Source organism: Pygocentrus nattereri, chromosome 23, assembly GCF_015220715.1.
Source record: "Pygocentrus nattereri isolate fPygNat1 chromosome 23, fPygNat1.pri, whole genome shotgun sequence".
Lineage (NCBI taxonomy): Eukaryota > Metazoa > Chordata > Actinopteri > Characiformes > Serrasalmidae > Pygocentrus > Pygocentrus nattereri.
Window position 1 is genome coordinate 30,238,574 of NC_051233.1, and position 27,532 is coordinate 30,266,105.

Here is a 27,532-nt window from a genome sequence, read left to right on the forward strand (position 1 = left end):
CTGCAAAAAAAAAAAATCTGAAATCTGAAAATAGCAGAATAAGATATTTTGGCAAAATGTGGAAATACTGTGTTACTAAGAAACTGAATTACTGTTTGTGATGCTCCGCAAATAAAAGGAGGGACCAGCATTTACTTTGAGTCTTTTTTTTTGATGTTACAAATGCGAAAATCCAGTCTTTTAAATGTTAAATTTTAAGCATAAAACCATGATTTATAAGTACATATGAATATATTGTATTATATACTATATTATTCCACGACATTTTACTCGACCAGTGTTTTTTATTAATATGAATTTCATACCAAGTGTGGATTTTTTGTTTATTTGTTTGTTTGTGTTTGTTTGTTTTCCCTGTTTTTTTCTTTCTTTGTACATTGAGCCATTTTTGTCTTAAAATGTCATGTGATTTATAAGGCTGTGAAACACTACTAATTTTGAAACTAGTAATAATATTTATAATAATATGAATGGTATTTATTTACTTTGTGTTTGAGCAACAAATTCCCCAAAAGCCTTAATTCATTTATGCTATCATTTCCATCTCCACCCGCCTGACTGCTTTACTCAGTGTTGCTGTCCCATTTAATTTAAAGGTATAAACAATAAACACACCTTCATTTCAGAACGGAGACGCAGTTTACTTGTGACTTGACAGAGTCATTACATGAAGCTCACTCTCTGGGATGCCACTGCTGCAGTTCTCAACCAACCACATAAGCATCACACAACACTTTTACTGAATTCTCTCGTGTTTGACTCTGGGAGCTGGAAGAGCGGAGAAACAGGCGAGGAGAAATGCCTGAGCAGCGGAGCAGCAACAAAGGAGCTGTGAGCAAAAAACATAGCAGATGAAGTGACCCTTATTAGTCCCACAACAGGGAAATTTGACCTCCTCATTTAATTCATCGGTGAAGTGAAACACCACATAAAGACTAGTGAGTGCACACACACTAGGGGGCAGTGAGCACACTTGCCCGGAGAGGTGGGCAGCCTTATCCGCAGCCCGGGGAGCAATTGGGGGTTCAGTGCCTTGCTCAAGGGCACTCCAGTCTCGTACTGTCAGCGCTGGGGCTTGAACCAACAACCTTCCGGTCACAGGGCCAGTTCCGTAAGCTCCAGTCTACGACTGCCCTACAGTAGAGCCAAAATCATGATTATAGTGTTGATCCCGATCAGCTCACTGTCTTTACAGCTTCAGCTCAGCTGCCAGTTTATTGTGAAATGTTTCTTTAAACATTAAAGCCCAAACAGATCCAATAGGTTCAGCCCTGTTTGTGTCCCTTGATTTGATCACATCTGGGAGTTTGAGTTCTTATTCGTAGCTCGTGTGTGTTATTGTCTCTTTGTGCTGTCATCTAGTCTGAGCACCTCATGACAACAAAACAAGGAATTCTGTGACGGGCTGCCATTCAGTGTGTGATGATCTCCGCTTTAGAAACCTATTAACATTTAAAGTCGGGTAGTATCGCACCGTTTAACAGTGATTGCAGCTCTCTCACAAGCTGGACTCCAGTTTATACATTACGTTAAATGGCAGCGCTGCAGAGATTTTTAATACCAAAAATCAAGTCTTTTCTCTCTTTCTTCCTCTCTGTGCTCCTCCTCTCTTTCTCCACCCCTCTCTATCACACTTTAACCAACAGACAACCAGGAAGTCCCTCCTCCTCAGTTCAGAGTAAATGAAACTGATCTCAGAGAGCTGCTCCCTCTCCGTCTAGACGTGCAGGACAATGGCCAGTATTTGAGTAGATCATGACCAGTTCAGCTGTCCAGTCTGTCTGGATCTGCTGAAGGATCCAGTGACCATCCACTGTGGACACAGTTTCTGTAAGGTGTGTATTAATGGATGCTGGGATCAGGAGGATCAGAGGGGGGTCTACAGCTGCCCCCAGTGCAGAGAGACTTTCACTCCAAGGCCTGTTCTACGCAGAAACAACATGCTGGCTGAAGTGGTGGAGAAACTGAAGAAGACAGAACTCCGAGCTGCTCCTCCTGCTCCCCATTACGCTGGACCTGGAGATGTGGAGTGTGATTTCTGCACTGGGAGAAAACTCAAAGCCATCAAGTCCTGTCTGACGTGTCTGGCCTCCTTTTGTGAAACTCATCTTAAACCTCACTGTGAAGTTCCTGCATTGAAAAAGCACAAGCTGGTCAAAGCCTCCTCACAGCTACAGGAGAAGATCTGCTATTTGTGTACAATGGATAAACACAGAGGTCACGATACAGTCCCAGCTACAACTGAAAGAACCAAGAAAAAGGTGAGAACTAGAAAACTTTCGGAATCAAATCATGGTAATTATACTTGAATTTATAATTATACTTGTTTTAGATGTTGTAGGACGTATTTTATTTAAACAGATCAGACCAGTCAGTGAACATGTGACCAGCCGACACCCATTCAGCCTTATAGTTCTATATGTGAAAGCTCTGTGGAACAAGAGATAATTTTACTGTTTAAGCTGCTGTTAAAATAAATATTTGTAGGTCATGAATCACAAACAAAACACATCTGTTCATAGAGTCAACTAAAGGAGATTCAGAGTAAATTCCAGCAGAGAATCCAGGAGAAGCAGAAGGAGCAGCAGGAGCTGAAACAGGCTGTGAAGACGCTTAAGGTGAGAACTGAGCAGAGATTTGGTGTTTCAGAGCTCAGTCAGTCTCTCCTCCAGTCAGACAGTGAGGAGCTCAGTATTGAACACGTTAGGATCAAATTCACACAATTTCTCCTCCTTTTCTGAAATGTAGCTCAAGAGCCAAGACATGTTGTGGCATCTGAAGCTTCTCTTTGCACTGCAGTTATGAGGCTAATGTAGCTAACAAGTAATGGATGCTTCTACCCACCAATTAACAATGTGCGAACTGCATGCCTGGATCATCACACACTTTCCTGAAATCACACCAAGTTTTTATTTAATTTCAAACAGAACTTCCTGTGTGATTTCTGAAGTCTGCAAAGAACAGCAGCAGCAGACTTGAAGATCATTTTGTTCATCCATTTTCCTAGATATTAGTGACTTTTGTTTATACGACTACCAATAATACGATCATTATTGGATTTTGGATCTGATTATGACATGGTCATATAAACAGCATGCTCCAGTTTCTTAGATCGGATATCACATTTATAGAAATGTTATAAAGAGATCTGGATTTTAGCTTAGTAATAATTTTATTGTGCATATTTACAGTTTATCTGATTTATTTCATTTTTTTAATATTTCATTTATTTCTACAATAGAAGCTGTAAGAAACAAGCATATTTTAACACTACAGCTGTGATGAGGCCACAGACGACTGTATTATGTGCAATTTGGAGTCACATAAACTGGCAAACAAATAAAGAAAAAATAAAAGTAAAAAGGCTCCAAACTGCATCAAGAAGAAATTTTCCATCACATGTTTTGGTGGTTGCATTGGCAAGTTGCTAAGTGACGGAAGAGGTTCCCATGATGTATTCAGTAAGGAATCGGATTATTGACTCGTGTATGAACAAAAGTGTTTGTGAATGTGTTGAATTAATTGCCAAAAGTTGATTTTCTGCAGTTTCCAGATTATTACCTTCATGTAAACATACTCAGTCTGTCATACAGTCCCAGAAACCATGCAAGAAAAATAATTTAACATTAATAAATTATATTATTCTCTGAACTGTTCCTCCTAAAAGTGTCTCCATCTGGTGTGTCCTTGTCCTCACAGCGCTGTGCTCAGTCTGCAGTGGAGGACAGTGAGAGGATCTTTACTGAACTGATCCGCTCCATTGAGAAAAAGCGCTCTGAGGTAACAAAGCTGATCAGAGCTCAGGAGGAGGCTGAACTGAGTGGAGCTGAAGAACTCCTGGAGAAACTGGAGCAGGAGATCGCTGATCTACAGAGGCGACGCACTGAGCTGGAGCAGCTTTCACACACAGAGGATCACATCCATTTCCTCCAGGTAACAATCACTGATCTACAGAGGAACCTGCTCCTCATCCAGTTTCTAAAGCTCCTCTCAGCTAAAGTTCATTAAGGCAGCAGTAAATCTACCTGTCTGTGATCACAAGTCTGTCTTTAGTCTAATTGGAGCTCCTTCATTTCTCCTGTACTCCTTTATCTTCCTCCACTGCCTTTGTTCTCTCTGTAGAGTTTCCAGTCTCTCTGTGTCTCTTCTGGATCTGAGGACTCACCCAGCATCACTGTCCATCAGCACCTCTCATTTGATGGAGTGAGGAGATCTCTCTCTGAGCTGAAGGAGCGACTAGAGGAGCTCTGCAGAGAGGAGTTCAGTAAAATCCCTCCTCATGGTAAGAGGAGCTGTCCTGCTGTGGAGCATAAGGACAGATATCTTTGACCGTTTACACACTGACCACACAGTGCAGTCATGACCTGTGAACAGCATTTGAGTTCTACTGTAATATGATGGCATTTTTTATAAAGAAAAACAAAAGCGCATTTACACACAAACATTGTCTCAAAATATAGAGATAATGTAACAGTAACTAGTCTGCATAACTCATAAAATATTAATAAAAAATGTATACAGTTATATTCCATGCAAGAAGCAGTTTATGGTGTTGTGTTAAATACTGTTTAATATACATTCATATACAGAAGTAATACACCCCCAGTCAAATGACATGTTTTGTTGTTTTTCCACGTCCTCTAATGTTGTCTAGGGACGAAATCCAAATATGGCATTTTCCTGCAAGTTTTAGTGCACATTTCTATTTATTTGTTTAAAATAGTTTTACATAATGGAAAAAAAGTAAAACATAAAATGTGCCATGACTATTACATAAGCCCCATGACAAACAAACAAGTATTTAAACAGATACAAGTAACAAGGAACAGGTATAAACCATTAAAAGTCAGGCGATCTAAGCAGGCTTCTTTCTATTCTATAGAATATTCTGTTCTATTCTATTGATGCTGTTGGTCTCGTGTGTGTGTGTGTGTGTGTGTGTGTGTGTGTGTGTGTGTGTGTCTCCACAGCTGCAGCAGTTCAGATTTTATCCTCAGAACCAAAAAACAGAGATTTTCTTCAGTGTATGAGTAACAAACACACACACACTCACACCCCCACACATGCACACACTCATTGACTCACTCACTCACACACACACACACACACACACACACACACACACACACACACACACACACACACACACACACACACACACACACACACACACACACTCACACAAACAAACACACATGCACATACTAAGACTCTCTCACACATACACACACACACACACACACATGCACACACTCATACTCTCACACACACTCACTCACACACACACACACACACACACACAATTACACACCTACACACACGCACGCAATTATATATATATACACACACATGCTCTTGAACACACACACACGCACACACCTGCATATATTATTCCTTTTGTTTTAAGTACTAATATTACAGTCAGTGTCTGAAATATTCTGAGGTTTAAGTTGAAAACAATCACAATAATTGCATTGTTCGGTGAATAAAAAGATTAAATACTTTTGTACTTTTACTTTTTTTTTGCTTTTTTTTAGATTTCTGTCAGCTGACTCTGGATCCCAACACAGCAAATTATTACCTCATTCTGTCTGAGAAGAACAGAGTTGTGTCATGGAGTAATACAGAGCAGTCATACCCTGACCATTCAGAGAGATTTCAATACTTTTTACAGGTGTTGTGTAAGGAGAGTGTGAGTGGACGCTGTTACTGGGAGGTTGAGTGGAGCGGTAAGGGAGGTACTGCGTTCATATCAGTCTCATATAAAGGGATCAGCAGGAAAGGACGAAGTAATGATTGTGGGTTTGGGCACAACAGTCAGTCCTGGAGTCTGCGGGTTTCTCCGTCTCTCACTTTCTGGCACAACAACATTCAGACTGAGATCTCAGGACCATCATCCTCCAGAATAGGAGTGTATGTGGATCACAGTGCAGGAACTCTGTCCTTCTACAGCGTCTCTGACACAATGACCCTCCTACACACAGTCCACACCACATTCACTCAGCCGCTCTACGCCGGGTTCTGTGTCTACTGGGGAACTGTGAAGTTATGTAATAAAAAATGATGTGTTTTATCATTCACCTTGCTGTTTAATTGATGAACTGTAACTGAATTTGACCCATATTTATTTTTCAGCTCATAACCATTATTATTCCTGCATGTTCTCGAACTGTACCATGAGCCCTTCGAGCTTCAAGTTCAGCGTGGCTTGACCCCCCATCCTTCAATGTGCTCGTAAAACACGCATCAGCACTGTTCTCTGTACTGGCACCCAGGTGCTGGAACAAACTCCCACTGGCTGTCCGTACAGCAGAGTCTCTCACTGTCTTCAAACACAGACTGAAGACACACCTCTTTATACAGGACTTAATTGAGCACTGAATTAAGTACTGATTGTAATGTACTGTATTGTATTGTATTGTAATGCATCGTATTGTTTTGTATTGCGGTGTTCCTTTTTCTCTGGGTATCAATTGTGACTTTTTCTTTCTAGCCGTATCTGAGCTCAGGACTGGCTTTCTCTCTAACCTACTGGTAACTAGCAAAGATACTTTCTCTAGACAGACAAGGCGCTTCTTGTAAGTGGCTCTGGATAAAAGCGTCTGCTAAACGCTGTAAATGAAAAATGTAAACGTTACACAGAGTTTGACCCTCATTCACTCAGCCTCTCTGCTGATAAAGAGCCATACGTGTTTCAGTAACACAGAAAATGGGAAATGAAACCATTAGATTAGGGTGTGAATGAGTTGTTTCCCTCCAGCTCACTGAGACTCTGGCAGGTCACACATGGATTTACATGGAGAATCAAGCAGAACCTCCATTTCATTCATCCAGAATCTCAAAGCTGTTCTCCAAATAGGTTCCCAGTTCTGAATGTTTAAAGCTGCTCCAGCAGGTTCTGAACCACATCTTAAATACTGAGTTTGACTGCTTACAGAACCACTGAACTGAGCTGAAATATTAACTGGGAATAAATACAACAGTAAGAATAATATTTCACTGTAAATCAACTGCTTTGACCCTAATAAACTCCCACAAGAGTCTGGTTTAATAAAGGAGTTTATATTAAGTTTAATCGTTCCTGGAGGAACGCAATTTCACTCCACTGTGTGCTTGTACATAGATAGAATGACAATAAAAGCCTCTTGACTTGCATGGCATGTTGTCAAGAGTTGGAATGAGCAACCCTGAGTTAGGCATTAGACATAAAGCAAGGACGCCAAGTTAAAAATGACCTGTTTCAAATCAGGCTACTCTGAATGTATTCATTCACATCTCAATCACTGAATTAGCTGTGGATTTAGGCCTCAGGCTAATGATGATGTTAGTGTGAGAAAGTAGTCGGTTAGTCAGGCCTTAAGCTTGTGAGTTAAAGTGAGCAAAAATGTATTTATATTTAGGCCTCAGGCTAAAGATAAAGTTTGATTTACAAGTAGGCGTAAAGCTAGGCCTTAGGCATCCGAAGAAGTTAGAGTGAGAAAAAGGAGGCATCCAGTTAGACCTCAGGCTTCTACTGTAGTTAGTGTTTAATAATAGGTGCAGGGCTAAACCTTGGGCTTATTGTTTAGTTAGAGCTTGACCATGGGCACATGATGAGGTTAGAGAAAGTAGAAGTGAGATTAGGGCTGGGCTGTATATGTGTAAAGGAGGTACAGAGCTGGAGCTCAGGCTTATACTGTCATTTAACCCTTAGAAACCTACAATTTCAGGGATGTTTTTTTGGTATTTTTTGGGTCAATTACAATTGCAATTATAATGTGTGATGGTCACAAATTCCATATGGTGTTATTTTCAGGAGGCTGTGGGCTACTCAGATATGTCATTTTTTGACTTGTAAATGCTAACAGAAATATGATATCTTTATGAGTTTGGGTAATTTCTGATTACAATTTTACAAAGTTTTGTATTTTTGTACAGTTATAGTTATCTTTTTAGAAATTGTTAGTCTTAAGTGTCTGTGAGCTGAAAGTGCAATCATTTTGACGACGATTCATTCTATTGGTTTTTATGAGTAAAAATGTGGACATGTTTTATTGATTTTCTGTCCTCTTGGATTCATGCTCAGCGCTAAAACTCTGATACACATTGAGCTGCATATTTAATAGCAGGTATTTGTAATACTCAAAATCAATGTAAACTCAAAGCCCTTTGTTTATATTTAATATAACAGTAGCGAGCGGGTTGTGAGTGATTTTGGAGCCGGATTGCTGGCTGATGCACTGTCACGGGCGAATGAAACCACTCTTGATTGTGAGGGCAGAGTCTGATGAGTGATCTGATGTGTAAATCATGTCACTGTTTTAACCCTTTGTTGGAATATAGGGTCACACACCGGAGCAACAATATCAGGTTTAGATGTAGACCAAGTATATGACCCAATGAAATGAAAGGAGGTACAGAGCAAGGCAGACGGCTTCTGATGAAGTTATAGAAAAAAAGCACAAAGCGAGGCTTTGAGTTCGTGATGCACTTAATGAGAATGTAAAACCATATACTGCAAATTCCGGCTCAGAAATAGCAATAGTGGGTTTCCCTTTAGGCCCAAGGCTTTTGCTGAGGTTAAAGTAAGTAAAAACAGGTTAATAAATAGGGCTTTGGCCACTGGTATAGTTTGTAAAGGAAAAGAAAAGGAAGGAAAAGAGGAAAAAAGCGAGCCATCAGGCTTATGAAGATGTTCAGATGGTAAACCAACTGCAGGTGCAAAGCATGCCATAAAGCTTACAATGAAGTTAAAGAAAGCAAAAGCAGGTTTGCAGCTATGTCTTATGCGTTTGATATAGATAGATTTAGTAAGAGTAGGTGTAGAGCTAGGCCTTGGGCCTATGAAGAAGTTAGAGTAAGCAAAACAAGCTTTCCAGCCAGGCCTCAGACTTTTATTGTAATTAGAGTAAGTGATGCTATGCGTTTGATTTATGGTGAAGTGAGTGAGTATTACTGGGTACATGGCTGGGCTTTAGGCTAGAGATGTAGGCATCTGGTATCTGATGTAGTAGAATATGTAATAGGTTTAGAGAAAAGCTTCATGCTTATGAAAAAGTCACAGTGAATAGTGACCCTCTAAGGTCTCTCTAGCTACTGCTACTTACTTATGGCTGGGCACCAGGCTTATAAAGTAACCAGAATAAGTATGGAGCTGTAGAGCTAAGACCTTGGTTTGTGTTAGAGGTAAAGTACATCAAAGTAAGCTTAAGACTTACGAAATTGAAGAAATAAAACCAAGTACAGAGCTAGGCTTTAACCGGAAAATATTGTTTGAGCAAGATAAAATGTAAACTTCCAGCTGGGCTTCTGGCTCATAATGCAGTTAGTAGAGTAAGTAATATTAGATTTAGAGCTGGGCCTTGAGTGCTGAAGTTAAATAAAGAGAAAACAGATTCAGGCAAAGAACTTTGACTGTCGCTGAGGTCAGATTAAGCATGATGAAGTTAGGGCGAGTGAATGGAGATATTTGGAAAGTCATTAGGCTTGTGACAAATGTAGAATAAAGTTGGTATGGAGCTAAGCTTTAGGCTTGTGTTGTAGTCTGAGTATTTCACACCTAGCTCCCACTAGGTTTGAGAGGAGTTTAAGTTCAATCAAATAAGGATCAGACAGGGGTTAAGCTTAATTTTGCAGTAGAGTTTGAAGAAAGGTTGGGCCCATGTTAGGGTTACTAAGAGCTGAGGGTTAATGATTCAAAGGCTTAGAGTCAGCTCAAAAGCTGGAGCTTGTGCTCTTTTCCACCTCTGTGGAGGAATCTCAGAAACTAAGGCTTTTTGGGAATTTGTTCCTCAAACACAAAGCAAATATAAAACAAAGCTTGTGTAGAAAATAAGTGCTACAGCTCTAGTGCTCGTGTTGAATCTTGCACACCATACTCTTGGTTTGGTTGTTGTAATTACTCTAAAATTGTCATTTCATGTTTGTATTTACTGTTGACTTAACAGCGGGCGGACCCTAAACGTTGACGGCGCGGATTGGTTGTAGCTGGCCGTAACAGTTCAACCAATGGAAGCGGAGCCGCTCTGTCTATATGAAGGGCGCTCGGAGAGCGGAGTCTTTCATTTCAGCTGCGCTTCACTGTTTAGATAGAAGATCAAGATGAGTGGAAGAGGCAAGACCGGCGGTAAAGCCAGGGCGAAGGCCAAGACTCGCTCCTCCCGTGCTGGGCTGCAGTTCCCCGTGGGCCGTGTCCACAGACTTCTGCGTAAAGGTAACTATGCCGAGCGCGTCGGCGCCGGTGCTCCCGTCTACTTGGCCGCCGTGCTGGAGTATCTGACCGCTGAGATCCTCGAGTTGGCCGGTAACGCCGCTCGCGACAACAAGAAGACTCGTATCATCCCTCGTCACCTGCAGTTGGCTGTTCGTAACGACGAGGAGCTCAACAAACTGCTCGGAGGAGTGACCATCGCTCAAGGTGGCGTTCTGCCCAACATTCAGGCTGTCCTGCTGCCCAAGAAGACCGAGAAGACTGGCAAGACCAAATAAATTGTTTTTTTTATTGATTTGTAAACAACCAAAGGCTCTTTTAAGAGCCGCCCATCTCTGCGATGGAAGTGCAGTTTTTTTTACCTCATATCAACAAAATAGAAACGTGGCTGAGACTTTACACTGAATACGATTTGGAAGCTGCTTTGCTCAAACACAAAGTGAAAACAACGATGTTATAATAGCGCGGTTAAGGTTAAATAAACGGGTGTCAAATGATAAAGAAAAATCAAAATATCTTTACACCCCGCGAGTAAAGAAGAAAAATAATGCTAATTAGATCCTGAATAATGCAGAGGCCACAGCGTTTTTATTTTGAAAATGTTGGCGCGAAAGAAGACGCCCAGCTCACGCAGCTGCATGAAATGATGGTACAGCTTCAAACACTTGTGGGACCCGTGAAGTCCCTTGAAATATTTTCCCCTCTTCTCTTATATTGTTCCGGCGGTATAAGCAACAGAATATCAGAATAATATTACACACCCTGTGTAAAGAAGGAAAATGCTCATTAGTTTAGCTGTAATGCAGAAGCCCGCCACGGCTTCGGGGCAGTGCCTTGTGTTTTGAAAATGTTGGCGCGACAGAAGCCGCCCAATAGCGTTTAAGTGACGCAAGCACTGCCGTCCAATGGGAGGCGGGCACATCCAAGCCGCCCAGTGGGCGGAGAGCTGCTCCAATGCATAAATGCGCCGTGTTGGACACACGGGTTCAATCTGTTTTTCGGCGAGAAGAGTAGAGCTCAAGCAACATGGCAAGAACCAAGCAGACCGCCCGTAAATCCACCGGTGGTAAAGCCCCGAGGAAGCAGCTGGCTACTAAGGCTGCCCGCAAGAGCGCTCCGGCCACTGGCGGCGTCAAGAAGCCTCACCGTTACAGGCCCGGTACCGTGGCTCTCCGCGAGATCCGCCGCTACCAGAAGTCCACAGAGCTGCTGATCCGCAAGCTGCCCTTCCAGCGCCTGGTGAGGGAGATCGCTCAGGACTTCAAGACCGATCTCCGCTTCCAGAGCTCTGCCGTCATGGCCCTGCAGGAGGCCAGCGAGGCTTACTTGGTGGGTCTGTTCGAGGACACTAACCTGTGCGCCATCCACGCCAAGAGAGTCACCATCATGCCTAAAGACATCCAGCTGGCTCGCCGTATCCGCGGAGAGCGCGCTTAGATTCAGCGGAGCGACCACAACTTCCTCAAACACCCAAAAGGCTCTTTTAAGAGCCACCTCACTGTTTCAGTCCAAAAGAGTGAGTTTTCTAGGAAACTCCGAGCTCTTAAGTGCTGTGATGTGACTTATTTCTCACTTTCCTGAGCAGTTTATTAATCTGCCCGTAGATACTCTATTGTGTGGATTTGTGATGTGTCGTTCGCGAACGATCCGGCTCTTTGAAGTGAACGATGGGAGCCGTTTTTTTCCTTCAGTATCTCGCTGTCTCTCCGCCTCCCTGTCGTTGCGCTTGTGCTCTGCAAGTGCCACAGATCCGACACACATACAGCGGTCAAGAAGCACGGCAGAAAGAAGGGGAGACTGTGAGAACACAATAGGCCTAGGTGTGAAAATGAGTGACAGAAAACGTAGCAAGATTTGGACTCATTTTATTGCAACGTCGAGCTCCAGGGCAGTGCAGACTGTGCAAAGTCAGCATTTCATATAGAGCAGGCTCGACAAACAACTTGCACAGGCACATGAGGACATCACACTCATCAGTATTGCTGGAGGACTCGAGACCAGAAAGGGAACCTTCTGACAGTGCAAGTGCATCAACTGCAGCTACTTCTTCAGGTGCAATAATATCAACTCTAACTGCTTCTTCAGCTGCCACGTCTGCCCCCATTCCTACATCCCAGCCTTTTTGTGGAAGTGGTGCTATTTTGTGATAAATTAATAATAAAAGTTTTATTTATAAAGCATTGCTATGCAGCATTTTTACTCATCACAATTGCTTAACAATGTCAATAATGAAACAAAATGTTATAAAATTAGGTTTAAGCTATTAATTAATTAATAATGTAAAAATATATATATATGGGGAGCTGCTTGGGAGCCGAAAGAGCCGGTTCTCCACAGTAAGAAGAGCCATTAGAGCCGCATCTCAAAATAGAGCCGAAAATCCCATCACTAGTGTGGATCACAATTTTCCGTAGCTTCTTTTTTTACCCTTTGTGTTGTGATGAAAACTGCTTATTAAATGGTGAAACTTCATTCCTATTTATACATATTTTATTCAGTGGCAGTTTAAGCAAATATGGTACAATTAAATGCAGTGACAAGGCATGAGGATGTGATGTGGGAGGGAAGTCTCTTTTATTGTGAGAAAATGTTGGTCTCTATTTTTGTTTTTTCATCCTTTGTGTTCGCATGTGAATTCATGAATACAAGTCATTTGTATTAACAATTAACGCTGTTTATCTACAAACTCTTTTCATGCACTTATTGTTTTAGTGTGTATTTATGAATTTAAAGGTTTTTCAGAGTGGAGTCAGAAGAGATTTATGTTGTGAGGGAAAATACAAATTTTTATAGAACTAAATAAACAGTATTTAGAACAAAACGAATAAAGGTTGCTATACTGTAGGTAGAGTGAACTCAACCAGTTCTTAGGCTGATGAGTTTAGAGCAGTGTTCAACCTTCTCAGAGCTGAAACCTGTTATTTATTCTTCTCTCCCAGTAGCAGCTCCTTGACTCAGCACACCTGATCCAGCTCATCAAGTGACTGTGAACTGGATCAGGTGTGGTGGGCAGGGAATAGTTGGAATACTGTGTAGTGTGGCGTGTTGTCAAAAGCAGAATGAAGTAATGATAAGTAGTAAAGATAAGGCCGTATGCTCATGATAATGTTAGAGAAAGCAAAGAGTGGATTATTTCTGAGCCCCAGGCCTTAATGCAGTGAAATAATGAAGCCTGAGGTTTAGCTGTGAGGCTACTTTTGCTGACTCGCGATTCCTCATGAGTACAATGTCTTGCTGTGTAGTTCCTTTCATTCAGCCTAACTAGATCATGAGACTAATTGTAGATGTTTGTGTTTACTATAATTCTATAGTGGAAGTTAAAGTTAGTGAATAATCAGTTAATAGCTTGGTCTTGGGCTTCTATGGTAGCTAAAGTGAATGAAAAGAGGGACATAGCAAGACATCATGCTTATGATGAAGCTGTGCTGAGAAGGTAGATGTACCTAAAGAACTATGCCCCAAGCTTATGATGAGGTTAGTGAGCTAAACTATGTTTAGAGATGTTGTTTAGAGAGTGTTATGAAGTTAGAGGAAGTGAAAATGAACTTTTCAGCTGGGCCTCTGGCTCATAATGTAGATAAAGGGTGATATTTTTCATTGATTGAGCGTGGTCGTCATCGTGTGGTCAATGTGAATGTGTAGAATGAGATAATTTAGTAAAATGTTGAAATATCATTTTACATTTACTGAATTTAGCAGGTGCTTTTATCCGGAGCGACTTACAAGAAGTGCTTTGTCAATCTAGAGAAAGTATCTTTGCTAGCTACCAATAAAAGACAGGAAGCCAGTGAAGGGAGCGCAGCAGTGGGGTGAGGTGTCTGAACTTGGGCAGCTTGAAGACGAATCGTGCTGTCGCATTCTGGATGAGTTTCAGGAGGAGGAGGGGGAGAAGGAGGAGAGTGAATGAGAGCTGGGGGATGTCCGCCAAGCGAGCCGTTGATCGTCGTCCAATGGCCATTTGATAGCACTGTGAAGGCGGAGCTTTGTCTGTTTTGAATATCGCAGTGTACATAAGCCGGTGCCGGGCGCTCCTCCTCATTCTTCAGTCTAACTCGAAAAGAAGAAACATGCCTGAACCAGCCAAGTCCGCCCCGAAGAAGGGATCCAAGAAGGCCGTGACCAAGACGGCCGGCAAGGGAGGCAAGAAGCGCAGAAAGTCCAGGAAGGAGAGCTACGCTATCTATGTGTACAAGGTGCTGAAGCAGGTCCACCCCGACACCGGCATTTCCTCCAAGGCGATGGGCATCATGAACTCTTTCGTTAACGACATCTTCGAGCGCATCGCCGGTGAGTCGTCCCGTCTGGCTCATTACAACAAACGCTCCACCATCACGTCCAGGGAGATCCAGACCGCCGTGCGTCTGCTTCTTCCCGGCGAGCTGGCCAAACACGCCGTGTCCGAGGGCACCAAGGCCGTCACCAAATACACCAGCTCCAAGTAAGAAGTGCCGAAGATTCAAGTCAAACCCAACGGCTCTTTTAAGAGCCACCCACGGTTTCGCTTTAAGAGCTTTTCTCCGTTTATGAAAATGAAAGTGGTGTGTGGGTTTGTGGGGTTTTTTTTCCGTCTTGTTTTTGAGCGGATGTCTGAAATTATTTAAGGTTCGTTTGAATTTTCCCGCGCAATTTCTTTGCACGTAGTTTCTGTTTGGATAATGGGCGCTGGTTGAAAGCGTGATCTGCCTCCATCGCACATATTGTATGTAACAGTAACACTATTTAAAGGTGCGGTCTGAAGATCGTTAAAAAAAAATTCATGTGTCACATTTTGCTAATTACAGTAATAGCTGTAAGCTTTCAATGTTCTTTGTATTCAAAAGCTTTTCAGGGTGGTGCGTGTGATGAATGGAGAAAATTCAAACTGCTTTAATAAAATAAAAGCTTTAGTATTGTATTGTGGAGTTATGCAGCAGTTTAAGTGGATAACATTTTGTCTACAGGGAGTCAAACACGGGACAGTTTTATTTATTTTTGTTAGCATCTAACCAGAAGTGCAAAATAGTTATTTACATTAAAGAATATAGATACGCACGAAGCTGTTACAGGAAAGCAGTCCTTACGCCAGGGGTGCCCAGTCTCATCCTCTAAGGCCTTTTCACTCTAAGACTGAAACCAAATAATTAAACAAGTGAAGTCGGCTGTGCTGCAGCTTGTTTGGAGTGAAAACCTGCAGCCACACCGGCCTTTTGTGAATAAGACTGCACACCCCTGCCTTAAGCTGATGATAAGGTGCCAGGGAGTACAGGTAGGTTAAAAGCTAAGCCTTAGGCTATTGATGATGGTAGAGGAAGCAAAAGTAGTTTTATGTAGGTTTGTTCTTTGTCTTCAAAGTAGTCAGAGTAAGTTAAAGTAGCTGTGGAGCTTGGCATCAGGCTAGTGATGAAGTTAAAATAAACATAAGGCTAGGGCTTTGGCTCCTGATGGAGTTACTAAAAGTGAGAGGAAGAAGGGAGTGAGCCATCAAGTTTATGAAGGACCTGTGGTGATAAAGTAAAAGTAGGTGCAAGACGTGTCATTAAGCTCACCGTGAAGCTAGAGAAAGTGAGAGGAGCTTTCCAGCTAGACCTCAGATTTAAATTGTAGTCAGAGTGGTTGAGCTCAGCTTTGACTTATGGTGAAGTCTGAGTGAGTAAAAGAGGGTACAGGGTTGGGCTTTGGGCTTGAGATTTATTTAGAAAAGCATCAGAAGCTTCACAGCTAGGAATGTGGCATCTGATGTAGTCAAACACATAATGGGTTTAGAGCAAAGCTTTATGCTTATGAAGTTGGAGTGAATCAAAACCTCCAAGCTGAGGTTTCTAGCTATTGATATTTATGGCTAAGCCTCAGGTTTATACAGTAGTCAGAGTAACAGCTGCTGTAGCGCTGAACTCCGAGATCGTGAAGGTCAGTGTAGGGCAAGGCCTTGGACTTCCAAAGAAGACCATGAGCAGTACGATCTTTCCTGCTAGGCCACAGGCTTATGCTAGAGAGAGAGTGATGGTGGGTTTAGAGCTTGGCTTTAGACCCTAGGCTCATAGTAAAGTTAGAGTGAGTAACAGTAGCTCAAGTTAAAGAACATCAAAGTAAGCTTAGGGCAGGGCATCAGGCTTGTGATGGAGTAAGAGTGAACTCAAATGTATCATTAGACTTCTGATGAAATGAGAATTAAAACTTACATTTATGGCATCTGGCAGACAGTTGATCATTTTACACAGGTAGGCGAAGGTGGTGTTAGGAGTCTTGCCCAAGGACTCTTATTGGTTTAGTGTAGGGTGTTTACCCAGGTGGGGATTGAACCCCAGTCTACAGCGTAGAAGGCAGCGGTGTTAATCACTACACTAACCAACCACAATCGGGTACAGAGCTCGGCTTTAAGCCCATGTCGTAGAGTAGGTCAAATCAGACTTACAGCTAGGCCTCAGGCTCATCATGTAGTTAAAGTCATAGCAGATTTAGAGCGAGGCTTTAGGTTTATGGTGAAGTGAAAGTGAAAATATATTTAGGTCAAGAACTTTGATTGTTGCTGAGTTCAAAGTAGTTGGAGCAAGCCATAGGAGTTTTTTGGGCCAGAGCTCATGCTTATGGTGACGTTAGGGTCAGAGAACAGTGAGGTTTATTTCTAGTCAGTTTATAAGAAGTTTATGGCTACTTCCCACTAGGGTGAGGGAGAAATTAAAATGAAGTTAATTAGAGTGAGAAGGAGCTTGGGGGTTTGTTTACCACTGGTCAAGTCAAAGTTTATATAAAGCGCTTTATACACCAGGACATCAGTAGAGAGCAGCTCTGCCCATGGCGCCCGCTTGCTTACGCGTGTGCTTTACTCGCTCCAAGAAAGCTCGTTTTACCCATAATAAACAGGGCGCTTGACCGCTCGTTGTTCCCCCGCGCCGTCGCCGAGGCTCTCCCCGAATGGGTCGTCAAGCTGTCAGAAGGCTCACGTCGCCGTTTGCCACCATTTTCCACCGATTATCGCGTTAAAAGCGTCGCATCTCGTTCGGAGCGGCGACCGCGCGGCGCCCTCTTGAGTGTGCCCTGCGAAACGAGGCGTCGCTGTGCGCTCATTCCCGGACTCAGGACACACGACAGAGCCTCTTCTAGAGGATCGAGCCGTTGGGCGCTCAACGATCCACGTTTTCGCTCTTATTTTACCCGATAAATATCACGAGAAAACACAAGTGCGAGCGCGTCACTGAGGTATGGCTGCACAGCGCCCGCCTGGTTGAGTCTTCACCGTTCTCATGTGGCTTTTAAGAGGCGGCCCGTCGCCTGAGAGGGAGGTTCCTCTGAACAGCACAGCTCCGCTCATTCTCTCTCCGATCGCAGCAAAATCAGAACGATGGCAGAAGCCGCTCCCGCTCCAGCCGCCGCCCCGCCGGCCAAAGCTCCCAAGAAGAAGCGCGCCGCCCCGCCCAAGAAAGCCGGCCCCAGCGTCGGCGAGCTCATCGTCAAGGCTGTTTCGCAGTCTAAGGAGAGGAGCGGCGTGTCTCTCGCCGCCCTCAAGAAAGCTCTGGCTGCCGGCGGTTACGACGTGGACAAGAACAAGTCCCGCGTCAAGATCGCCGTCAAGAGCCTCGTGACGAAGGGCACTCTGGTGCAGACCAAAGGCACCGGCGCCTCGGGCTCCTTCAAGCTCAACAAGAAACAAGCCGAGCCCAAGAAGAAGGTGGCAAAGAAAGCCGCGCCAAAAGCCAAGAAGGCGCCCGCTAAAAAGCCCGCCGCTGCTAAGAAGCCCAAGAAGGTAGCAGCGAAGAAGCCCGCAGCTGCCAAGAAATCGCCGAAGAAAGCCAAGAAACCGGCGGCCGCCAAGAAAGTCGCCAAGTCTCCCAAGAAAGCTAAGAAGCCCGCGGCCCCGAAGAAGGCGACCAAGAGCCCGAAGAAAGCGAAGGTGGTCAAACCCAAAGCTGCCAAGCCCAAGGCGGCGAAAAAGGCCGCCCCCAAGAAGAAGTAAACTCGCCGTTTTACCTTCGTGCCCCGTTTTCCCCGCTCAAAAACGGCTCTTTTAAGAGCCCCCCCACATTTTCCACTCAAAGAGTTCGGTTTTCTTTCGTCCTGCACAAAGTTATTAAAGTTAAATAACATCCTTTTAGTCCCACAGCGGGGAAATTCTCCGTGTTACAGCAGCGAAGGGACAGCGAGGCACTCGAGTAAAAGAGAAGTGAGAAGAGAATTAACAAGCGAGTAATTCACTTTAAGTACTTAACAAGGTTTTTTAGTTCACTTGTTACTGTATAGACAATATATGAAACTAAACATTAAAATTAAACAAAATCAAATAAAAAAATGAACTATATTCTTAACAAAAATAACAATATAAAGAATTATAAATAAGGAAATTGCTGAGATGTTTACCTTGTAGCAATATTTTTCCCGAAATTCACAAGGAATATTGCACATGAGGTACTAGTTTATATCACATATGGGACGGTGAGGAGTTACTATATAAACTATTTAAATAGAAGCTCAAGAATATTTAATATTTACTCTATAGAGGGATTTTAAATATATATGCGGTTATATATATCGCACATGGAGTGTTTATTATACTGCGCAGGGGAAATGGTGATAAATTCACATCGTGTTCTGTAAATGGTGATCAATACTGAAAGTACCAAGCTGCCATTAGCAGAGACATGGATTAGGATTAGAGCGGAAATGAGGCGGGAAAACAGCGAGGAAGAGGCGGGAAAACAAGGACGTGTATACGTATATAATTTATAGCAATTATTACAACTAAACCACATCATTTCATACAGTAGATCAGCATCTTCAGGAGGATTCTGAGGGTCTTTTTTCGGATCTGCCAGTTCACGGGTTGACCACATGATGGCGGACAAGCTTCACCAGTGACGTGCATAAGAGCTTTATTTCCTACAAAATATGTAACCGTACACACACACACACACACACACACACACACTCGTGTTCACATGCTTTGGCCTTATGTTATTCTTACAGACTTTCTTCTCGGCTACTTTTTTCTTCTGTACGTTGGGCAATTATTCATGGCAGTTTCTGCTTTGTGCGTTTCTCTGTAGTGTCTGTGTGTAGCTCCGCCTCCGGTGGTTCCTTGGTTTCAACTAGGTCCTGTAGAGGACCATAAAAAGGTGCGTTCAGCGTAGCAGCTTCATTCAAACTTTGAGTTTCGACTTGGAGGAAAATCAGCGAAAATGTCCGGAAGAGGAAAGGGAGGCAAAGGTCTTGGTAAAGGAGGCGCTAAGCGTCACCGCAAAGTGCTCCGCGATAACATCCAGGGCATCACCAAGCCGGCTATCCGCCGTCTGGCTCGCCGTGGCGGTGTCAAGCGTATCTCCGGTCTGATCTACGAGGAGACTCGCGGTGTGCTCAAGGTGTTCCTGGAGAACGTGATCAGGGATGCCGTCACCTACACCGAGCATGCTAAGAGAAAGACCGTCACTGCCATGGATGTGGTTTATGCCCTGAAGCGTCAGGGCCGAACCCTGTACGGCTTCGGAGGTTAAACGCTCGACTCGAACAACCACAAACCCAACGGCTCTTTTAAGAGCCCCCCACACTCCCACCAGAAGAGCTGCTCCTTATGACCCTTTTAGTAGAAATGTTTGTCCACTTTAGTTTTTTGTGAGGAAAGTGATAGTGTCTTTGTGTTTTTTTTTTTTTTTCGTGTAACACCAGCACAACAGTCGAGAATGAGGGGGGTATTTCATAACTCGACTGCGGTGACTTTCAAACCTAATGTCTAGTCAGTAAAGCCATCGAGGTGTCGCAACTTACACCTCTTACAACGGAAACCGTCAAACGCCAGCGCTGTTTTCCAGTAAAAGCCGATAGATCCGTTCAAAACCCCTTAAAAGAATCTTAAATGCGTTATATGGATCTATTTAATCCTGGAACACAATGACTTGGTTAAGTAATTTTAAGTTTAAAATGCTTTTTGAGTAAAAAAGCAAGACAATCTTAACAGTCTGAGATCTAAAATACACGATTTCTGAAAAATGGAGATGTTTGGCAGAACTCAACCTCTGAAAGGTGTTTAAAAATGTGACGCCGTTTTATAAAAAAAGCAATAACAAAACTTATTTGGAATATATTTGTTCAAATCGTGCTGTACAGGACGCACAAGATCAGATCAGAATGCGCGGGAAAGAGAACAAAGGGAAAGTCTATCGCTAGGAGAAGGAGGAGAGGGAGGTGAATGAGAGCTGGGTGGAGGGGACGTGTACATAACGCGTATGTCGATATGTAGTTCGTGTGTTTATGGTTTTTTTCGTGCAAGTCTTCATGTTCGTGTGTGTGTTGGTGCATTTGAAGACCTCAGAAGACGCCAGTGTGTGTGGGATGAATGGAGAGAGCTCTGAAACTCCTAAAATAAGAGTAATAAGTAGGTAATAATGCTGGAGAAGGTTGTGGTACGTGCCCTTCATTAACTGTAGGTAGTTTGAAGTTTGAATCCAAGGTTAACAGGAATAGTTCGATTTTCCTTCGCGCTGCACATAGAAAGTCATTACTAATCAGAAGTGAAATTATAGGAAAGCGCCAGCCTCGACAGAATAATCCAGTTTTGCATTTATATGGATGAAAACAGGGCCGTGAATATTTTTATTTCTTTCCCTCTTTGTCTTCGTCTCTCACACACGGGAGGCATCACAAAGAGGAGGGGGAGAAGCGGGTGGGGGGGTGGGGGAGAAGCGGGTGGGGGGGGTGGGGGAGAAGCGGGTGGGGGGGTGGGGGGTTTGACGACGCGGATTGGTTGTGGGAGGCCGTCAAATTCCAGCCAATAGAAACGAAGCCGTTTTCTTTATAAGGAAGACTCGGAGAGCGGAGCTTATTTCAGCTGTGTTTGACAAAGTTGATAGAAAGTCAAGATGAGTGGAAGAGGCAAGACCGGCGGTAAAGCCAGGGCGAAGGCCAAGACTCGCTCCTCCCGTGCTGGGCTGCAGTTCCCTGTGGGCCGTGTGCACAGACTTCTGCGTAAAGGTAACTATGCCGAGCGCGTCGGCGCCGGTGCTCCCGTCTACTTGGCCGCCGTGCTGGAGTATCTGACCGCTGAGATCCTCGAGTTGGCCGGGAACGCCGCTCGCGACAACAAGAAGACCCGTATCATCCCTCGTCACCTGCAGTTGGCTGTTCGTAACGACGAAGAGCTCAACAAACTGCTCGGAGGAGTGACCATCGCTCAAGGTGGCGTTCTGCCCAACATTCAGGCCGTCCTGCTGCCCAAGAAGACCGAGAAACCTGCCAAGACCAAGTAAACTGGGCTTTCTGCTAAATCGTAATTAACCAAAGGCTCTTTTAAGAGCCACCCACCTTAACGACAAAAGTGCAGTGTTTCTATATTCCTTCTACCGTGTTTCTATATTCCTTCTAGTTTCTATATTCCTTCTACCGTGCAAGAAAGCTTTCGATTGGTTGTTACGGGTTGTTACAGGGGGGAAAAGAGATCATGGCATCGCCGCGTCCCACGATTAGCTTATTGAATTAAAAAGAGAAGCTACTCGAACACGACATAAGTAAACCTTCACGAGCATCTGTTATAACTAGGCGAGTGAAGGTGAAATAACAGGCGTGTAATAATGAAGGAACCAAAAAGTAAAGTTTCACAAGACGTGAAACACAAAAATGAGTACAGGCGCCCGTCGCAGCGTTGGGCAGTGTCTTGTGATTTGAAAATATTGGCGCGGCTTAAGACGCCCAATACCGTTTAGCCAAGGCGAGGCGGGAACGAGTAAAGAAGAAAAATGACGCTAAGGAGCCACAGGTTTGGGGCGTCTTGTAGTTTGAAAATGTTGGCGCGAAAGAAGCCGCCCAATAGCGTTTAGCTGCCGCGTGGACGGCCGTCCAATGGGAGGCGGGCACATCCAAGCCGCCCAGTGGGCGGAGAGCAGCTCCAATGCAGAAAAGCGCCGCGCTGTGCGCGCGGCCTTATTCTGTCTTTTACAGAGAACAGCACAGTTTACTGCCATGGCGAGAACCAAACAGACCGCCCGTAAGTCCACCGGCGGCAAAGCCCCGAGGAAGCAGCTGGCTACCAAGGCTGCCCGCAAGAGCGCTCCGGCCACTGGCGGCGTCAAGAAGCCTCACCGTTACAGGCCCGGTACCGTGGCTCTCCGGGAGATCCGCCGCTACCAGAAGTCCACAGAGCTGCTGATCCGCAAGTTGCCCTTCCAGCGCCTGGTGAGGGAGATCGCTCAGGACTTCAAGACCGATCTCCGCTTCCAGAGCTCTGCCGTCATGGCCCTGCAGGAGGCCAGCGAGGCTTACTTGGTGGGTCTCTTCGAGGACACGAACCTGTGCGCCATCCACGCCAAGAGAGTCACCATCATGCCTAAGGACATCCAGTTGGCCCGCCGTATCCGCGGAGAGCGCGCTTAGATTCAGCGGAGCGACCACAACTTCCTCAAACACCCAAAAGGCTCTTTTAAGAGCCGCCTCACTGTTTCAGTCCAGAAGAGCGACTTTTCTAGGAAACTCCGAGCTCTTAAATGCTGTGATGTAATAGTTTATTTCTAATATTCTGAGCAGTTTATTAATCTGCCCGTAGTTACTGCATTGTGTGGATCATGGGACTCAGTATTTAAAAGTCAGTCATTTTGTGACTTTTCTGTAGTTTCTATTTTTTTGGCCATTGTGTTGTGATGATTCAGTTTATAAACGGTGATGCCAGAGCGACCGCAGAGAGTGAGGGAGAATATTTCATAGCTCGACTGTTGTGAGTTACTCTAGCAGCGTTGTCTGAAGCCTCAAGTCGTTTAGTCAGTAAAGCCGTTATTGTTCATCGCCAAAGCATCGCGACTTTTACCTTCTACAGCAGAAACGGTGAAATGCAGCGCTGTTCTCTAAGAGAACCTGATCCATTCAAAATCCACTGGAATAACCTTGTATGCGTTACATGCACCTGGTAAACTCTAACACAGAGTAACCTGAATATTTTTTTAATAATAATAAATGATTATTCTTTTTTTTAGTAAATAAAATCAAAACAATCCAGCAGCAGTTTCAGATCCGAAATGCACAATAAAAAACATGATTAAGATCATAGCAGAACTCAAAACCTCTCAAACGTGTTTAGAAATGTGACGCCATTTAATGAAAGAGCAAATTATTAAATTATTTGTAATATATTTGTTCAATTGTGCTGTGCAGGACACACAGTAGATCAGAATGCGCGGGAAAGAGAACAAAGTGTCTTTAGCTAGGAGGAGGAGGGGGAGACGGAGGAGAGTGGGTTGAATGAGAGCTGGGGGATGTCCGCCAAGCGAGCCGTTGGTCCGCCAAGCGAGCCGTTGATTGCCGTCCAATGGCCGTTTGATAGCACTGTGAAGGCGGAGCTTTGTCTGTTTTGAATATCGCAGTGTACATAAGCCGGTGCCGGGCGCTCCTCCTCATTCTTCAGTCTAACTCGAAGAGAAGAAACATGCCTGAACCAGCCAAGTCCGCCCCGAAGAAGGGATCCAAGAAAGCCGTGACCAAGACGGCCGGTAAGGGAGGCAAGAAGCGCAGAAAGTCCAGGAAGGAGAGCTACGCTATCTATGTGTACAAGGTGCTGAAGCAGGTCCACCCCGACACCGGCATTTCCTCCAAGGCGATGGGCATCATGAACTCTTTCGTTAACGACATCTTCGAGCGCATCGCCGGTGAGTCGTCCCGTCTGGCTCATTACAACAAACGCTCCACCATCACGTCCAGGGAGATCCAGACCGCCGTGCGTCTGCTTCTTCCCGGCGAGCTGGCCAAACACGCCGTGTCCGAGGGCACCAAGGCCGTCACCAAATACACCAGCTCCAAGTAAGAAGTGCCGAAGATTCAAGTCAAACCCAACGGCTCTTTTAAGAGCCACCCACGGTTTCGCTTTAAGAGCTTTTCTCCGTTTATGAAAATGAAAGTGGTGTGTGGGTTTGTGGGGTTTTTTTTCCGTCTTGTTTTTGAGCGGATGTCTGAAATTATTTAAGGTTCGTTTGAATTTTCCCGCGCAATTTCTTTGCACGTAGTTTCTGTTTGGATAATGGGCGCTGGTTGAAAGCGTGATCTGCCTCCATCGCACATATTGTATGTAACAGTAACACTATTTAAAGGTGCGGTCTGAAGATCGTTAAAAAAAAATTCATGTGTCACATTTTGCTAATTACAGTAATAGCTGTAAGCTTTCAATGTTCTTTGTATTCAAAAGCTTTTCAGGGTGGTGCGTGTGATGAATGGAGAAAATTCAAACTGCTTTAATAAAATAAAAGCTTTAGTATTGTATTGTGGAGTTATGCAGCAGTTTAAGTGGATAACATTTTGTCTACAGGGAGTCAAACACGGGACAGTTTTATTTATTTTTGTTAGCATCTAACCAGAAGTGCAAAATAGTTATTTACATTAAAGAATATAGATACGCACGAAGCTGTTACAGGAAAGCAGTCCTTACGCCAGGGGTGCCCAGTCTCATCCTCTAAGGCCTTTTCACTCTAAGACTGAAACCAAATAATTAAACAAGTGAAGTCGGCTGTGCTGCAGCTTGTTTGGAGTGAAAACCTGCAGCCACACCGGCCTTTTGTGAATAAGACTGCACACCCCTGCCTTAAGCTGATGATAAGGTGCCAGGGAGTACAGGTAGGTTAAAAGCTAAGCCTTAGGCTATTGATGATGGTAGAGGAAGCAAAAGTAGTTTTATGTAGGTTTGTTCTTTGTCTTCAAAGTAGTCAGAGTAAGTTAAAGTAGCTGTGGAGCTTGGCATCAGGCTAGTGATGAAGTTAAAATAAACATAAGGCTAGGGCTTTGGCTCCTGATGGAGTTACTAAAAGTGAGAGGAAGAAGGGAGTGAGCCATCAAGTTTATGAAGGACCTGTGGTGATAAAGTAAAAGTAGGTGCAAGACGTGTCATTAAGCTCACCGTGAAGCTAGAGAAAGTGAGAGGAGCTTTCCAGCTAGACCTCAGATTTAAATTGTAGTCAGAGTGGTTGAGCTCAGCTTTGACTTATGGTGAAGTCTGAGTGAGTAAAAGAGGGTACAGGGTTGGGCTTTGGGCTTGAGATTTATTTAGAAAAGCATCAGAAGCTTCACAGCTAGGAATGTGGCATCTGATGTAGTCAAACACATAATGGGTTTAGAGCAAAGCTTTATGCTTATGAAGTTGGAGTGAATCAAAACCTCCAAGCTGAGGTTTCTAGCTATTGATATTTATGGCTAAGCCTCAGGTTTATACAGTAGTCAGAGTAACAGCTGCTGTAGCGCTGAACTCCGAGATCGTGAAGGTCAGTGTAGGGCAAGGCCTTGGACTTCCAAAGAAGACCATGAGCAGTACGATCTTTCCTGCTAGGCCACAGGCTTATGCTAGAGAGAGAGTGATGGTGGGTTTAGAGCTTGGCTTTAGACCCTAGGCTCATAGTAAAGTTAGAGTGAGTAACAGTAGCTCCAGTTAAAGAACATCAAAGTAAGCTTAGGGCAGGGCATCAGGCTTGTGATGGAGTAAGAGTGAACTCAAATGTATCATTAGACTTCTGATGAAATGAGAATTAAAACTTACATTTATGGCATCTGGCAGACAGTTGATCATTTTACACAGGTAGGCGAAGGTGGTGTTAGGAGTCTTGCCCAAGGACTCTTATTGGTTTAGTGTAGGGTGTTTACCCAGGTGGGGATTGAACCCCAGTCTACAGCGTAGAAGGCAGCGGTGTTAATCACTACACTAACCAACCACAATCGGGTACAGAGCTCGGCTTTAAGCCCATGTCGTAGAGTAGGTCAAATCAGACTTACAGCTAGGCCTCAGGCTCATCATGTAGTTAAAGTCATAGCAGATTTAGAGCGAGGCTTTAGGTTTATGGTGAAGTGAAAGTGAAAATATATTTAGGTCAAGAACTTTGATTGTTGCTGAGTTCAAAGTAGTTGGAGCAAGCCATAGGAGTTTTTTGGGCCAGAGCTAATGCTTATGGTGACGTTAGGGTCAGAGAAGAATGAGGTTTATTTCTAGTACGTTTATAAGAAGTTTATGGCTACTTCCCATTAGGGTGAGGGAGAAATTAGAATGAAGTTAATTAGAGTGAGAAGGAGCTTGGGGGTTTATTTACCACTGGTCAAGTCAAAGTTTATATATAGCGCTTTATACACCAGGACATCAGTAGAGAGCAGCTCTGCCCATGGCGCCCGCTTGCTTACGCGTGTGCTTTACTCGCTCCAAGAAAGCTCGTTTTACCCATAATAAACAGGGCGCTTGACCACTCGTTGTTCCCCCGCGCCGTCGCCGAGGCTCTCCCCGAATGGGTCGTCAAGCTGTCAGAAGGCTCACGTCGCCGTTTGCCACCATTTTCCACCGATTATCGCGTTAAAAGCGTCGCATCTCGTTCGGAGCGGCGACCGCGCGGCGCTCTCTTGAGTGTGCCCTGCGAAACGAGGCGTCGCTGTGCGCTCATTTCCGGACTCAGGACACACGACAGAGCCTCTTCTAGAGGATCGAGCCGTTGGGCGCTCAACAATCCACGTTTTCGCTCTTATTTTACCCGATAAATATCACGAGAAAACACAAGTGCGAGCGCGTCACTGAGGTATGGCTGCACAGCGCCCGCCTGGTTGAGTCTTCACCGTTCTCATGTGGCTTTTAAGAGGCGGCCCGTCGCCTGAGAGGGAGGTTCCTCTGAACAGCACAGCTCCGCTCATTCTCTCTCCGATCGCAGCAAAATCAGAACGATGGCAGAAGCCGCTCCCGCTCCAGCCGCCGCGCCGGCTAAAGCTCCCAAGAAGAAGCGCGCCGCCCCGCCCAAGAAAGCCGGCCCCAGCGTCGGCGAGCTCATCGTCAAGGCTGTTTCGCAGTCTAAGGAGAGGAGCGGCGTGTCTCTCGCCGCCCTCAAGAAAGCTCTGGCTGCCGGCGGTTACGACGTGGACAAGAACAAGTCCCGCGTCAAGATCGCCGTCAAGAGCCTCGTAACGAAGGGCACTCTGGTGCAGACCAAAGGCACCGGCGCCTCGGGCTCCTTCAAGCTCAACAAGAAACAAGCCGAGCCCAAGAAGAAGGTGGCAAAGAAAGCAGCTCCAAAGGCCAAGAAGGCGCCCGCTAAAAAGCCCGCCGCTGCTAAGAAGCCCAAGAAGGTAGCGGCGAAGAAGCCCGCAGCTGCCAAGAAATCGCCGAAGAAAGCCAAGAAACCGGCGGCCGCCAAGAAAGTCGCCAAGTCTCCCAAGAAAGCTAAGAAACCCGCGGCCCCGAAGAAGGCGACCAAGAGCCCGAAGAAAGCGAAGGTGGTCAAACCCAAAGCTGCCAAGCCCAAGGCGGCGAAAAAGGCCGCCTCCAAGAAGAAGTGAACGCGCCGTTTTACCTTCGTGCCCCGTTTTCCCCGCTCAAAAACGGCTCTTTTAAGAGCCCCCCCACATTTTCCACTCAAAGAGTTCGGTTTTCTTTCGTCCTGCACAAAG

The 27,532-nt window shown here is 44.6% G+C and overlaps 8 protein-coding genes across 9 annotated transcripts; all 8 read left to right on the plus strand.

Annotated features, from left to right (window-relative positions):
* The first annotated feature begins 1,735 nt into the window (after positions 1–1,735).
* On the plus strand, positions 1,736–7,155 carry LOC108414105 (tripartite motif-containing protein 16-like). 2 transcript variants are annotated; one of them, XM_017686886.2, is made up of 7 exons: positions 1,736–1,835; positions 1,934–2,261; positions 2,523–2,618; positions 3,700–3,933; positions 4,123–4,282; positions 4,971–5,024; positions 5,538–7,155. In XM_017686886.2, the coding sequence occupies exons 2-7, from the start codon at positions 1,941–1,943 to the stop codon at positions 6,062–6,064; spliced, it is 1,392 nt and encodes a 463-aa protein (XP_017542375.1). In that variant the 5' UTR covers positions 1,736–1,835; positions 1,934–1,940; the 3' UTR covers positions 6,065–7,155. The 2 variants fall into 2 exon arrangements, with proteins under 2 accessions (XP_017542375.1, XP_017542377.1); XM_017686888.2 differs by lacking the exon at positions 1,736–1,835 and having other exon boundaries at positions 1,844–2,261; positions 4,977–5,024.
* A 2,907-nt stretch (positions 7,156–10,062) lies between these two features.
* LOC108414107 (histone H2A-like) lies at positions 10,063–10,467 on the plus strand. Its single transcript, XM_017686891.2, has one exon. It carries the CDS (start codon positions 10,081–10,083, stop codon positions 10,465–10,467), a length of 387 nt encoding a protein of 128 aa, XP_017542380.1. The 5' UTR covers positions 10,063–10,080.
* Positions 10,468–14,246: 3,779 nt separating this feature from the next.
* LOC108414108 (histone H2B) lies at positions 14,247–14,655 on the plus strand. The gene has a single exon (XM_017686892.1). The coding sequence runs from the start codon at positions 14,257–14,259 to the stop codon at positions 14,629–14,631; it is 375 nt and encodes a 124-aa protein (XP_017542381.1). The 5' UTR covers positions 14,247–14,256; the 3' UTR covers positions 14,632–14,655.
* Positions 14,656–17,488: 2,833 nt separating this feature from the next.
* Positions 17,489–18,344, plus strand: LOC119262262 (histone H1-like). The gene has a single exon (XM_037533584.1). The coding sequence runs from the start codon at positions 17,508–17,510 to the stop codon at positions 18,117–18,119; it is 612 nt and encodes a 203-aa protein (XP_037389481.1). The 5' UTR covers positions 17,489–17,507; the 3' UTR covers positions 18,120–18,344.
* Positions 18,345–19,316: 972 nt separating this feature from the next.
* Positions 19,317–19,699, plus strand: LOC119262268 (histone H4). The gene has a single exon (XM_037533591.1). The coding sequence runs from the start codon at positions 19,339–19,341 to the stop codon at positions 19,648–19,650; it is 312 nt and encodes a 103-aa protein (XP_037389488.1). The 5' UTR covers positions 19,317–19,338; the 3' UTR covers positions 19,651–19,699.
* A 1,296-nt stretch (positions 19,700–20,995) lies between these two features.
* On the plus strand, positions 20,996–21,451 carry LOC108420611 (histone H2A-like). The gene has a single exon (XM_017690394.2). It carries the CDS (start codon positions 21,013–21,015, stop codon positions 21,397–21,399), a length of 387 nt encoding a protein of 128 aa, XP_017545883.2. The 5' UTR covers positions 20,996–21,012; the 3' UTR covers positions 21,400–21,451.
* Positions 21,452–23,551: 2,100 nt separating this feature from the next.
* Positions 23,552–23,960, plus strand: LOC108413812 (histone H2B). The gene has a single exon (XM_017686485.2). The coding sequence runs from the start codon at positions 23,562–23,564 to the stop codon at positions 23,934–23,936; it is 375 nt and encodes a 124-aa protein (XP_017541974.1). The 5' UTR covers positions 23,552–23,561; the 3' UTR covers positions 23,937–23,960.
* A 2,849-nt stretch (positions 23,961–26,809) lies between these two features.
* On the plus strand, positions 26,810–27,421 carry LOC108416876 (histone H1-like). The gene has a single exon (XM_017689717.2). The coding sequence runs from the start codon at positions 26,813–26,815 to the stop codon at positions 27,419–27,421; it is 609 nt and encodes a 202-aa protein (XP_017545206.2). The 5' UTR covers positions 26,810–26,812.
* Positions 27,422–27,532: the final 111 nt, after the last annotated feature.